We start from the raw sequence: 13,653 nt of genomic DNA, 5'->3' as shown, positions 1-13,653 counted from the left end.
GGCCCACCCTGTATACTTTGGATTAAAATGAAAATGTCTAATTTTATCGGCGAGGAATTGAAATTTTAAAATTAAGACGGGGACAAGTTGTAAATAATAATGAACGATATATTTTGGATAAAAATGAAAATGTCAAATTTTTTGCGTCATTTCAAAAATATCTCTAAAATGCTGCGTTACTTACAGGATGACCCAATATGAAACGACAAGCTCTAATATAATAATTAGATAATATACAGTCCAACTATTGAGCAGTAAGACTGTGTTTATGTTGGAAATGTGCAATAATTGCAGTGAAAGAACCGATTGCTGAAAAGAATTGCTACAAAATCGCGAGAAAAGCTGTCAGCGTGTAAAACAGACTTGTTTTACACGCAAAATACATCTCTGCATCATTAATCGAACGAGCACTTCCGACGGTAAAATTTCGATACCGCCTCTAGATAGTTCGCTCTGGCTTGTTTATATACATTTCCGATATTTTTGAAAAGTTTTCCCTTCAGAGATACAGCTCGGAAATTGTTCAATCGAGGGAGCACGGTGGAAGCGAGTACGTTTTGCTCTCAAACCGAAAATAGAGATTGTTATTCGAAACTTTTCGAAAACAAGGTGTATAAATAAGATCAATTTGACAGCCCTGTTAATGGATATTTCTGTATTGGCGAATTACCAGTAAAGAGTGAGACCAAGTGCCCGTAGGCAAACGGCCCCAGTTTCTTTCGCATTCGATTTTGGTCACAAAGTAGGTACTTACCAAACGAAAGGTCTCGTCAAGCTGATTACAGACATGTCGGTCTTAGAGTGTACCTATTTAACGATCCCGAAATATCGAGCTCCAAAGGTTCCATTTCATTCCAGACAAATGGTCGGTGTGTCTGTCCAGACGGCTTCATCGTCCTGGCAATGTTTGGAGCCCGATATCTCTGGAACGTTAAATAGGCACACCCTGAGGGTGCAAACTCACAGAGCGGAACGGAGGCCTTGACCAATCACGAGTGTTCCGATGTTTTCGTGATTGGTCGACTTGGTTTCGATCGGAACACTCGTGATTCGTCAAGGCTTCCGTTCTGCGATTTTCCGCGTACACCGTTCGCTCTATGAGTTTGCACCCTCAGACTGACGCATCCGCGATCATCTTGACGAGTCCTTTCGTTTGATACCTGGGGCGCCGATTCTCGAAATCGTTCGAAGAAGAAACGTATACGAACATTCTGCTCTGACAGAAAAGTTGAAAGTCTATTGATTAAAGCAACGCGAATAGCCAATCAACTTGCAACTTTTCTGTGAGAGCAGAATCTTCGCATACGTATCTCCTTCGAATAAATTCAAGAATCGAGCCCCTGCTTCGTGAGCAAAATCGAATGCGACAATAAATGCGGCCGATCTTGTTCTCACACTCTTTTCGAGAACATTTAGAGCGGTACGAAAGCACATGACAAATTCCCCGAAAGCCACATCGGAATGGAACACATAGTCAGTGCGACAGAAAAATGTTAGCCTTCGCCATCATCATTCTAATTCAAATAAAATCAGTTTTATTAGATTATCACCGACACGACGAGATAACGTGATGGCGCGATAACGCGAAGGCATGCGAACGAAATGATACAATAACGTTACTTTGCGTATAAATCTTTTAAACAGGTTTATGAGGATCTCGCAGCCTCTCTCAAGAGAGCCGTTTGAAAGAAGAAATCCGTTTCCTCGCTCAACCTCGAGTCTTACCTGATAGAACGTGAGTTACGTCAAAGGCGAGCCCCAAACCGAACGCGTCGCTGTATTCTAGGAATTTGATTTCGGACGTATCGTCGTGGAAGAGAAGATGCCTCGGGACGAGATGCACTTGTGTCACTCGGGAATTCCACGTACGGTAGGGGACATTCAACTTTTCGACCAGATACGAAACGGCGCCCACCGTCGCAATACGAAATCGTGTCTACAACTGACGTGTTTGTTTACATCTTACATCGTACTACCGTCCCGTACACTCGTCCAATTTATATGCTTGACCCTGGTGTTAATGTAGTTGAGCAGAGGAAACTCGAAGTGAAATGCGAACGGGAATTTCCGTCAATCCGGAGCGCGCGAGATCAAAATGTAACTTTGAATGAAATAAATAAGATATCGCGGTAAAACAAATTCGAAAGTCGCGACGAGGATGAAACGCTTCGATTTTTCGCCGTCTTAACGATGACTAAAACGTTTACGGTTTTATTAATTTTCGTCGTCGTGTGTTGAAATTATTCGGTTTAGTATTTTAATTATATTCAGTCGGATTGCGCGAAGCACCTGGAGTTTAATTAATCGGCGAATGAACTGATTGTAATTAATCGTGGCAGGAAATAATTATATGCATTTACAATTGTAAAACTGCAAAGAACCTTATAAAAAGACGAAAACGGGGCGCGACGAACCGATTGTCAGGTCTTAATTTTTCTTCGCTGCGCGTTTGCGCCGCCAATCGCGACTCTTGCGCCCTTTAATTCCTCTTATTCCGAACTACACAGCGCGATTCTTTAAAATATTTGCTCGAGTATCTGTAATCATTACCGCAGGACCAAACTCCGGATCGTTTCGCACGTGCTTCTGCGTGAGGACACTCGCGAGTCTCGCGAAAGTGTTTGTGCTCTTATCAGCAGTAGGAATTTACGTTACCCTTTTTTCCTCCTCGCGAAACGATTTTTATCCGCGACGAACTGCGATTGCGATTGACATTAATTTATCTATTAAAAAAAAACGTCGGAAAAAGTCTCAGAAATTGAGAAATAATAGTTAGGCAGAAAACACTATCGATAACGCAATGCAATACCGTCTTTCCCTAATTATGTGTGTCACAAGATGAAGGCGGACTTTCCTCATGCGCTGAGTAATCGTGTGCTTTTAGAGGACAGCCGATCGAATGAAGGAAATATCACGTATCGGACGTTTAGAAACACCTGCGAGGTAAACGTTCTCAGTAAAAGCGTGTCGGAATGCAGGACAAGATTGGAACGACGATAGTAAATACACTTAAATATTTAGATTCGATTGACGTACCTTAGATGCTGATAACCAATCGATCGTTTGCCTAGCGGGATTAATCATGAACTTATCAAACGACAAATGGTGAATGCAATATCCTTGCGAAACAGCAAAACAGTTGCATCCGTTAACACTGCTAATTCCTACCAGTTTCATTCATGTGTTACGCGAATTATACGAAATAAAATTCAAAATTCGCCGATGGTCGAGATAATTCAAACAGATTGTCGTTTCATATACTTTTTGTCTTCTTTGAAGGCTGAAAAATTGATACTTCAAAAATTAAAGGCTTAACTGGAAAAATAATACAAATTAGTTTGTATAAATTTTGAAAAGATAGTGCAACTACTCTTACCCTCACAGAAATGTAACAACTGGGAACAAAAAGCACTGAACAATTACTGGAGGTCAGTAATTGAATCATTAGAAATTACTGATGTCATTTTTATCAGTCATTTCCTAGCAATTATTTCGCTTACATTTCTAGAAGGGTATACAGAGTGATGCTTAAATCATTGTTTCTTGCTTTCGTCTCGTAAAATATTACGTATAATTAAGACTCACGCCTTTGCTTGCTCGTTCAGCTGTCGAACGTAGATTTTTCATCTGATAAAATAAGCACAGAAAAGTTTTATGAGAAAATATAACATGTACTTGTATGATCCTCTATGTTACAATAGTATAAATAGCTTATTAATAATTTTCATTGTTTTGCACATTACATAATAATAATAATAATTATATATCAGACCTCTTAATGCGCCCATTTTGATTTAATGTCTTCAACCGCTCTTCACTCGTTACTTTTACTATATTGCTATTCCCTATTGCTCATAATTAACGAATGAGCATACAATATTTTTATACTCAACGGTAAAATCATTTAAGAATTACCAGTTGGCTCTGGCGGCTTAGGATGTCGCATCCGACGCAGCGTATACTTTAACAATATCATAAGTGCTTATGTACATCACATGCTTGTGTGAATCATTTACCTTTACATATTTCACCCTGTATAATTCAGAATCTTCGATGTAAAGTTACTAAAAAGACATTCCAAAACCTTATGTACAAATTTCCAGGACTTCTTCGAATTATAAGAACCTCTGAGAACAACCTGCATTAGAACAAGGATGTCTGTGTATCAGCTTTGCAGAATATTGTCACATTACAAAAATTATCCTTAACATTAAGACAATGAAGGCCTTAATCAGCGGCCCTAAAATAAGATCTCTTTTAAAGTAATAATTATAGTATATAGATACGGAATCTTTATGTGTATGAAATATAATCAAGTAATATCTTTTGGAAAAACTTGGTCTTACACGAAAACAATCCATTTGGTATATAAAATACAAGTGGTGAAGTGGACAGCCTTAGTTTTTGGGAGTTTCGTGAAGCCTTAAGAGATCGTGCATGCACTCTGCGGCGACGTGTCCTCCGTGACGTTGAGATTATTGTTGTAACTGCCGTGAAACACCGACTCCTCGACAGTCAAGAGTGATTCGTGCGAGCGTTCCTCTTCGAGTGGAGCCGTGTTGGAAGCGTGACTGATCGAAGAGTGCCTCGAGCGGGAGTGAGTGCCACGTTGGTTGCTGCCGGCGGATGGAGCCGGGCTTGGCGAAGGGCTTTCCGGTATCTGTTCCTGCTCCTGCTGTTGCTTGATTATCACTAGCCTGTTTAACAACGATATCTGGCTTTGGATGTTGGACATGAAAGGACGGTACCCCAAGCTGAAATCATAAAAATTACAATTACTCTAATTCGCAGAGTAAATTAATGTTGTGTACGTCAACGTCTGTTAATTATCGAGCAAATTAAAATATTTTTCCAACAAAAATATACGCATACCATTCCGAATGAGACCATTTGGTTAATGTAAGCAATCCATCTCTTAAATTGATTATAGAATCAAAGGTTTGCATTGGTGCATGTGCTGTTCTGACGGTTCTAGCCATGGCCGCCGCATCCCGAAGAACAGTAGCTACTATCGCAGCCCATCCTAAACAACTGCCTTCAAGGAACAGTTGCAGTAAATACCTGTTAAAAATTATGAAGATAAATAATGTAACTGTGCAAAATATGCAAGAGTAAGTTTAAATTTTGGTTTTTAATTTAACAAAATATGTATATATTCGTACCTGAGCTGTACTTCTGCCCGACCGATCGGTGCAGAAGTCGATGGATTGACTTCTGCAGGCCCCACTGTCTCCGGTGAGACCCAACACACAGAGCCAACCATGGAATCTGCATCGTCTCTCCAGATTGTACTAGTATCACTAAGAACACTGTTGGCATCTGAAATATTACAAACGGAATGCGAAGAAAAGAAATTATTAGTGCACATAAATCTTGCGTTATTACTAACGATCTGCATTTTCACCAAAAAGTTTTACGTGAAAAAGTTTGAATTACCTCGAACGGAGGATACGACTCACCGTTTATCAAATTTGGCGTCAATTTGGCTTCCGCGGTCGGAAATTGTGTCTCTAAGCTAGCGACGGGCGAAACCAACGTTGTATACGGTGGTCTACCGCTTGGAAGACTAGTGTATCCGCTATCAGGTACGTCGACGATCAAATTCGGAGACGCGGTCCCGTCATCGGATATTATGGAGTGTACAGAGCTGAGGCTGGATCTTCGAAATTTCTGCAGGGTCGGCAACGAAAGCGTCGGGTATGGAAATACAAAGTCCTCGTGCACTGCCTTCAACGTGCCCACATAATCGTCAATTTTCGCTGCTCTATCACGTTCTCGAGCGAACCACGTCACTAAATGGAAATCAAGACGAGCTGCAAATCTACCCAAGTCGGTCAAGCGGCGAGCTGAGAGCAGCCGCCGGGCGTGACGCTGCAAAATGACATCGATGAAGAACTCCTCCGCCGATCCTTCCCTGGAAAAATGTAAATTTCATTAGTTTTAGCTCGACAGCGAAAGAAAAGAGAGTAAAATAGAAATCTTGTAATAAATATACTTTGTTTTAACTTGCTTAACATGAGTCTCCAAGTGTTTCAAATATGTAATATTCATATAACTTTAGCTACTTTCAAATGGAAGATAAAAAACGAGATACTCACTTGTTTTCAGTTTTCTCGCTAGTTTTCACTGTCGGGACCGATTTCTTTCGCCTCATAACAACGTTGCGGGTTTTCTCGAGCATAGAGGACGGCGCGACGTCCTTCTCGGATTGCACCTTGGGCGTAATCGTGGTGCTATAACTGCGGCTCCTCGAAACTTGCATAGTGCCCAAGACCAAGGCCAGATCGTCCTCTTGCGGTGAGAGAGGAGGTGTCTGGGGTGGGCCCACCAGTTTCGCACTGCCACTCCACGATGTGCGTGGTGACTCCACGTCATTCGGATCTGAATTTATAAAAGAGAGAATGTTAATTTTACATGTACACATAATTATATCAATAAAGATTTATGAGATATTACTTACCGATTGCTCTAAGAAACCTCACAAGATCCCTCGATAGCTCCCATCTACCTTGCTCTAACGCGGCGTCCAACAGTAACGTGGCGTGCTGCCTGCTGACGGAGGACGGCTCTAAATTCTGCAGAATGATCAGATAACTGGCGGCGGTATCGAGTTGCTGACGCTGCAGACAATCCTGCAGTAGCTTCTTCGGTGGACCGGCGACGGAGAACAGGTACGGCCAGAGCGCGATCTCGGTCTTGCGAGCGCATTGCACGACGGCTCTGGCCCAGACGCCGGGAAACTCGCGGATAAATTCCACGACGGACGGTAATTGAGCATCCGGGATTGGGTCCTTGCTCGTCGCTTCCTCCTCGAGGACCTCGTGCAGCAACAGCTCCAACGAATGCGGGAAATACGGCAATGCGGAACACGAACGCGCTATCTCCCACGCGTGATAGCCCAGGTTCCTATGTATCAATTGACGCAGAATCTGATGCAGATACACTTGACTCTGAAATATAAAGTCGTCACATTTAAGTTACATAACTAGAAACAATAAAAAAAGAATTTTTTATGATAAAATCTCGATGTTCTATAAATTATTTTACAGGTTTGAAAATAAAGATATCTGAATAATAATCCCTTGAAAGTTTGATCCTAACTAATATATCAGTAAATTAATTTGTATTTGTCCACACTTAGAAAGAGGTAAAATAAATACCGTAAGCTCCAATAAATTGAAGGGCAGTGAAAAGGGCGAGTTAGTGTCCGACGTGAACAGCACGGTATCGTTTTCGGCTCCCAGTAGAATCGCGTCTTCGAAGAGTATCGCCAGTGGATAGATGCGCAAGTGGAACGGCAGCATTATCCGCTTGCTCATAAAAGCGTGCGCCTTCTCTTGATGATTACGGAACAGCGGCAACCAGACTCGCATGCCGTGTGCCCCGCAGAACAGCCACAGGGCCTCGGTCAAGTGCGGCTTGTCCCTCCTCGAGCGCGACGGCACCCAAACGTTCTCGACGTAGGACGCCAATACTGTCGGCGCGCCGCACGTGAAGAGCACCTCCGAATTGTCGGTAGAATGTTCACGTTGAACCATGAGAAGGCGTCCGGAGACGTTCAGCAGGAGACTCTCAGGATGAGGATGGCTGCCAGCGGTCTCCGCACGAATCGAGGTCAGCGTGGCGCTCACCACGCAGGCGGGATGTACGCATAGTCCACTGACGTCCACAGTTTGTATTCTCGATAATTCGATACCGCCGGCTTCTAAAATAGTAGCGTGTATCATGTCCATTTCATTGAGTGAGAATTGATCCAAGGTTTTCAATCATAAGCGATTTTTAAGTGTGGCCATGTCGTACTCACCCACGCCGTTTTGCAACACCATATCATAGATATTAATTTGAGCATTGGCACAGAAACTTAGGAGTCTATCCTTCATCGTATTCAACAGTAGCACCTGCGAGGGCATCTTAACGCTCTTGACATAATTATTATCGAGCCGAGTGTCGCGCGGATAAATTCTAATCTCGTCTTTATCGTCTAATAAGGAATAACTGCCAGCTATGAGATATCCTTTATGCCACAGCAATCCACCGGTTACTATGAAATCCCGCTCTTGATTCTCGTTGCCGAACAATGTCCATTTTCTCGAGAGCAGAGAATAATGTGCTAATCCCGCTTTACCGGCCACTGCAAGACTTAAACCTTCGCTATCTATTGCAGTATACTATAAACATAAATACATACGGAAATTAATATAATATCAAAGAAATATACACACAATATAGAAAAACTTCAAAATCTTTTTAATTAATATCACGTAGCAAATTATTTATAATGTTAAGTGATTAATAAGATTACATGAAATAGCAAAATTAAATATGAGAAAAAACTGCCAGTAATTACACTATTTTCTAAGCGATTATAAACTTTTCTTCTAAGACGTGTTATTATCGTTATATTTACCCGAATTGGCCAATTGGAACCACTGTAATCAGTTGGGATAGGTACAACGAGCCACTGTTTGCAGCCGGCGAGCGTCTGGAGCACACTGTCGTTGGGCATCTCGGCGGCGAGGTGAAAACCCGAAGCGGTTGAGGATAATCCAGCGCCCAAATTTAAATACAGCCGATCCTCGCCTTGAAGATACAGATGCCCGTGATGGCCCATGCACGGATTGATGGTCAGAGGACTTTTAGCAAAGTCCAGCTGAATGAGAGAGCGATTTGAATTAGTCGCTTTGTTGCCGTTTTCGTTGGCAGCCAAAGACCCTGGAGATTCTCGCAGCATCCATAGCTGATAACCCTCCGCGCACCATTCCATCGTATGGATATGCAGAGGATTATCGTGCGTAAGATCCACGCGTAGGCCGTAGTCCCATTTCAAGCTGCAGAGCAAAAGAGCGCCAAAGGTGCTCCACAGCGCTAAGCCGCCACCTTCCCAAGCTAGAGCAATGGCGCAGCTATCAGGCGTCCACCTGAGACATTTGACGCTACCCGGCCGACCTGGATAGTCCTTGGAAGACAGACTCAGGGTGTGCGACATCTGTAAACCGCCGGTTGTCTCATCGACATAATATACGACGCCTTCGGAGCTGCAAATTAAAATATCTGAGTCACAATATGTTGCACAGACAACAAAATTGCAGTTACATTTTATAATGTGCCACGTGTGTTACTGTTATAATAATACAAGTAAAATAAGAACCGAGAACGGTCATTTTTAGGTTAAAAATAAGATATTTTATTTATTAATTTGTAGAAATAATTCTTTTTAATCACTTCTACAAATTTGTTATTAAAAAGAATTGTATTGGAGTTAAGTAATTAGAAAAAAATGATAACGGATTTACAAACTCGAGAAGAGCAGCGCAAAATTGACCCTTACTTTTGCCTACCGATGGCGATTAGCCGATATTTATGGTTAACCGCGGCGCAAGTAGCATCGTCCACATCCTGGGCCCAGATCCCCTGCACTTGATTCGGGTCAAACTTCAAAGATTGAGCAGTGAGGAACGCGGCTTTACCGTTGTTCAGCACAATAGCGAAGCCTCCAACGAGAGGCGAATATTCGATATCGGTGACGTAAATGTTGTTCTCCGTGAGCGGTACGGCCACCGTAGACATTTGCTGATCATTGCTGAACGGTATACGTCTCAGGTCCAGAGAATAGTCGCGATTCACGTTGCCGTCCCATTTATGCCGCACCACGTGGCTAGTTTTGGTCGCCACCATCAGCTCGTCTCGTATACAAACTAACGAACTGATCCCACCGTCGATCCAGGCGGACTTTTCCTGTAAAGTAAACGGGGAAAGTTAAATCACCTTCAGCCACGACGAGCCAAATAATTTAGGCCCGGTTTCGTTCTCTGTCTCTATCTGTTACTTTAGAAAGAAAGAAAGATAAATTAAACTAAGATTACAGTCAAGCGACGTTTCGGTGAAACCAGGCCTTAATGGATTAACAAATAACGCACACAATTGGCTATAAGTTTCTCACATTGCGCTCGACAGTGAAAAGCTTATCAAAGAACTCACAAAACTCAAGACGAGGGACGGAATGACTTCTTTGATGAACAATTCCGCGCTGTCCCGTTTCAAGCTGGTGACCGGCGAGTCTCGCTGTGCGTAAAGTCCCGGGCCCTCCGCGCTGTTGTCCGAAAGCCTGTAGAACAGCAGGTAGCTCTCGGACGTCGCGATAACCAGCATACTCGAATCCGGCCTCCATTGCACCAAGGCGTTCTCGCCGTGCTGCCACAAGGAACTCGCAGATCTTCTGCTAAATACAATCGGCACGCAGGGCTGCAACACAAATTATCAGATTACCAGATGCAGAAACGCTGGAAATTACAAGGGGAAAAAGTACACTCCGCAAAATCCGCCTTCGACCAGCCGGGCGCAGTAGCGCGGTGAAAAATCTCACGTCTCCCGGCTGTCAACGTTTCGCGGACGCAGATGTCATCGGACAGTCGCGAGCGACGGTCCCGATCTCGCCGAACGACCTCACGTCCGGCGAGACCGGGGGATCCTCGCGCGGGGCGCGAGTCGAGACTGCGACGCGGAACGGGTGAAAGCGGGGCTCGGCCTACAATTTACGTGCCTTGCAGTACCAGATGACGAGGGAGTCCGCGGTGAGAATGGCGAACAATTTCTTGTCCCTGTTGCACACCACCGCGTTTATCTTGCCCTGCTCGCAGGTGTTGAGGACCCGCGGCCATCCCACGGGGAAGAACATCTTCGACCTCCGCGCGAGAGAAAGAAGGGGGGGGGGGGAGAGAGAGAGAGAGCCGTCTCCTCCGCGGATCAGATCTCCCGCATGTCTCGCCTACGTCTCCCCGCGACGACGCCGCGGCTTTGACAGGTAAACACTCCCTAACCTCATAGCGGGACTCGGATCGGCTCGGCGAAGGTCGGAGCGCGGCGGATCGGGACGTTGCGGCCCTGTGACGTAACGCTGTCGGCGGCTCGTTTCTTCCTCCCGGCCGCGCTTTCCATCAATATCCTCGTCTTCTCCCGGGGACTCGACGACTCACGGGTGCCGCGCGAAAGACGCCAGAACTCCCGAGCGCGCGTGCCGAACGCACCTGCGTCATGACCGCGACTGCGTCGCGCTGGCACGTCCGCGTCCCTCGATTTACGCGGAGTACGCCGTGCCACGTGGTTCCTTTCGGGAGGATCCTAAAGTCGTCCTTTTTTACCGACGCGTTCGAACATATGTATTAGTTTTTACGCCTGTAAATCTTTTTATGATCGGTTTAGAAACGTTTCGTTTAAAACGAAATTAGAGACCCTGTAATCAGAGACTGGCCACGCGAGTTCGTCAAATTCCTGCGAGCGATAGGGAAACGTAGGCTCACTTCTTTTATCGAACTCTTATGGCATGTCTCTGATTACAGGGTCTCTACACAAAATAATACCAGGATAAGTTGCGTGGCAGAACATTTTCACACTTAAAACACACGGTTCGAAAGTCTAGTAAAAAAAGAAATTGGTATTTGAAATTTTTGATTCGTGTGAAATTGATTTTATGAATTTGCAAAATTCGTCCACACGATTAAGGTTCACGACTTTAAATGAAAAATGAAGAGAAATTACAAATGTCATTATGCGATGCTGTAGTTAACTACAATTACTCTCTCTCTCTCTCTTATAAAATATTTTAGATTTCTCTTCGTTCTTTATACGAAGTCGTGAACCCTCGGGTTGGCTTTTATGCGTTCTTCAATCGCGCAGAAGAATTTTCGAATCGAAAATCGATACGTATTTATTGACTACAAAGTAGAACGTTTCTATACGCAAAGAACACGTCGTAGATTAGCCTTTACGCAGCCGAGAATCGCGTAGTCTGCCCTGATGTAAGATGCAAAAGCAAAACAATACGTAAAGGAAGAGCCCGCGCGTACGCATTGCAAAAATATTTATTTCGCATTTGTATTCGCACAGAAGTAACGAAGATGCGGGGCGGATTGAAATTTTATTCGTTGTCAGTACTGCAATTCACAGCGATCGGTCTCTTCTTCTTGATTGATGCAAAGTCCTCGGGAGAAATACTCAACACCTCCACCTTGATTTCGTCACCAGCGTATCTCTCCCCGGCTGGTTTCTCCTCGAGATTCTTTTTGCTCAGACTCTCGTAAATCTCCCGATACTCGGCGCAACACCTTCTCAAGTCCCGTCGAAACCTCGAGGCTCGCTGAACGTTCGGGTCCATGTGTAGAATTGCGCTCTCCAGCTCCGCGGCCAGCTGGAGAGCCCCGTGAATGCTCTGCGCGGTAAACGGTGCCGACTCGTCGGCGTCACTGCCGGATTCGTCGGCGGGATGGGTCTCGTTGTGCGCGGACATCATGTCAATCAACTCGTCGTCGATCAACTCGCGATCCAACAGCTCGCCGTTGTCGCCCATGTGGTAGTGTAGCGAGTATCTCTTCTTGAACTTCTCGAACCATCCTTTACTGCCGGAGAAGTTGGGCTGCTGATCGCTGGATCTACGCTCTCTCGACGAGTTGTAAATGTTCACGGCCTCTTGCCTTATCGTAGAACTGTTGACGGGCACCCTCCTCTGCACCTTATCCGCGATCCAGATCATCAGCTCCTTCTCCATGGCCTCTATCGCGGGATTCCTCGTGTACGAGGAGCACCTCAGGCTCGTCAAGGACCCGGAGGACACGCTACTTCTGATGCTCCTCTCCATCTTCTTTATCGTTCGGATCGTCGACTCGTTTATCCCGTACGACTTGGCGATCGACGACGGTTTCTCCAGTCTCTCGAGTCGATTTAAAATCTCGATCTTCATGTCTAGAGAAATGGATTTCCTCTTCCTCAGTTTTCTCGTACATTCGCTGGACATTTCTGGAGCGCAAAAGAGAACTGATGTAAGTATCCGTAGCAGCTGAATAAAGAGTTGACAAAAACTTACGGTAGTTCTTCAGTACAGCTACGCCACCTCAAAAGTCAGTAAAATTTCGTCTCATTCGACGCGTTTTTCAAAAGAGAAACAACTTTTTCCCCGGGCAAAATCGTCGCTCTGCCCCGCGAAGCGAGATATTAATTGCTAAAGTTGACCTTTAGGGTTAGGAAATCTGTTACACCGACGAAATGTAACAACGCACGGCATGCTCAGTTTGTGCTTTTGGTTAAAACAGAGAATATGACATGCATAACGGCGTAAAAATGCGCGACACCCGAAACGGTGGCTGGTCAGACACGTGCATATACTCGGGTGAAGCAGATAATACACCGGGGTTATCTGGAAGCAATGTAATATTTATCTCGTCAAGTATTAAAAATAAAAGTGTATCTGTCGTCCCATCTAAGCATGTACTTTGCAGTACATATAAGTCACGCCGTACACTGTTTGACAAAAAATGTGCAACTCCGTTTTAATCGACAATTCATGCACGGAACACAATCAAAGCGTGCACATCTGCGTTATCCGCTCAAGGGGATTCTGCACTTTTGGCACCTTTTGCTCCTAGAATTGCCAATTTGTTAAAACATTTGTGTAATATACAAATTATGTGGCTTTTGCGTAGAGATTGACAGTTCTAGGAGCAAAAAGTACTGAAAGCGTTTTCCTGGATTGCTTGCAATCTAATAAATTACTATCATTGCACCACTCAGGATTTCTAGTAATTTACTAAATGGCAAGCAATCCAGCAGGAAAAATAGCATCGCCTGCAGCGGGCTTTAGTCCAAACGTGGACATTAGCTACG

At 44.3% G+C, this 13,653-nt stretch overlaps 3 protein-coding genes across 3 annotated transcripts in view; all 3 read right to left on the bottom strand.

Moving 5' to 3' along the window:
• Nucleotides 1-3,580, bottom strand: part of LOC105567742 (sodium-independent sulfate anion transporter) — a 28,676-nt gene extending 25,096 nt beyond the window's left edge. Inside the window, exon 1 of the mRNA XM_012022850.1 lies at nt 1,726-3,580. The gene's annotated coding sequence lies outside the window, so the exon portion shown is untranslated. The remainder of the gene's footprint in view (nt 1-1,725) is intronic.
• Nucleotides 3,581-3,650: 70 nt separating this feature from the next.
• LOC105567741 (guanine nucleotide exchange factor subunit Rich) lies at nt 3,651-11,392 on the bottom strand. The gene is made up of 12 exons (XM_012022847.1): nt 10,541-11,392; nt 9,979-10,242; nt 9,329-9,735; nt 8,408-9,035; nt 7,805-8,168; nt 7,161-7,705; nt 6,461-6,950; nt 6,099-6,381; nt 5,460-5,914; nt 5,163-5,319; nt 4,873-5,061; nt 3,651-4,754 (listed from the first exon to the last, which is right to left on the bottom strand). The coding sequence occupies exons 1-12, from the start codon at nt 10,673-10,675 to the stop codon at nt 4,424-4,426; spliced, it is 4,248 nt and encodes a 1,415-aa protein (XP_011878237.1). The 5' UTR covers nt 10,676-11,392; the 3' UTR covers nt 3,651-4,423.
• A 286-nt stretch (nt 11,393-11,678) lies between these two features.
• On the bottom strand, nt 11,679-13,449 carry LOC105567740 (tigger transposable element-derived protein 2-like). The gene is made up of 2 exons (XM_012022846.1): nt 12,857-13,449; nt 11,679-12,789 (listed from the first exon to the last, which is right to left on the bottom strand). Exon 2 carries the CDS (start codon nt 12,785-12,787, stop codon nt 11,915-11,917), a length of 873 nt encoding a protein of 290 aa, XP_011878236.1. The 5' UTR covers nt 12,788-12,789; nt 12,857-13,449; the 3' UTR covers nt 11,679-11,914.
• Nucleotides 13,450-13,653: the final 204 nt, after the last annotated feature.

This window comes from Vollenhovia emeryi, unplaced genomic scaffold, assembly GCF_000949405.1.
Source record: "Vollenhovia emeryi isolate VEMERY1.0 unplaced genomic scaffold, V.emery_V1.0 DF939135.1, whole genome shotgun sequence".
Classification (NCBI taxonomy): Eukaryota; Metazoa; Arthropoda; class Insecta; order Hymenoptera; family Formicidae; genus Vollenhovia; species Vollenhovia emeryi.
Note: the sequence above shows the minus strand (reverse complement) of the source record. Positions and strands in the feature narration are given on the sequence as shown.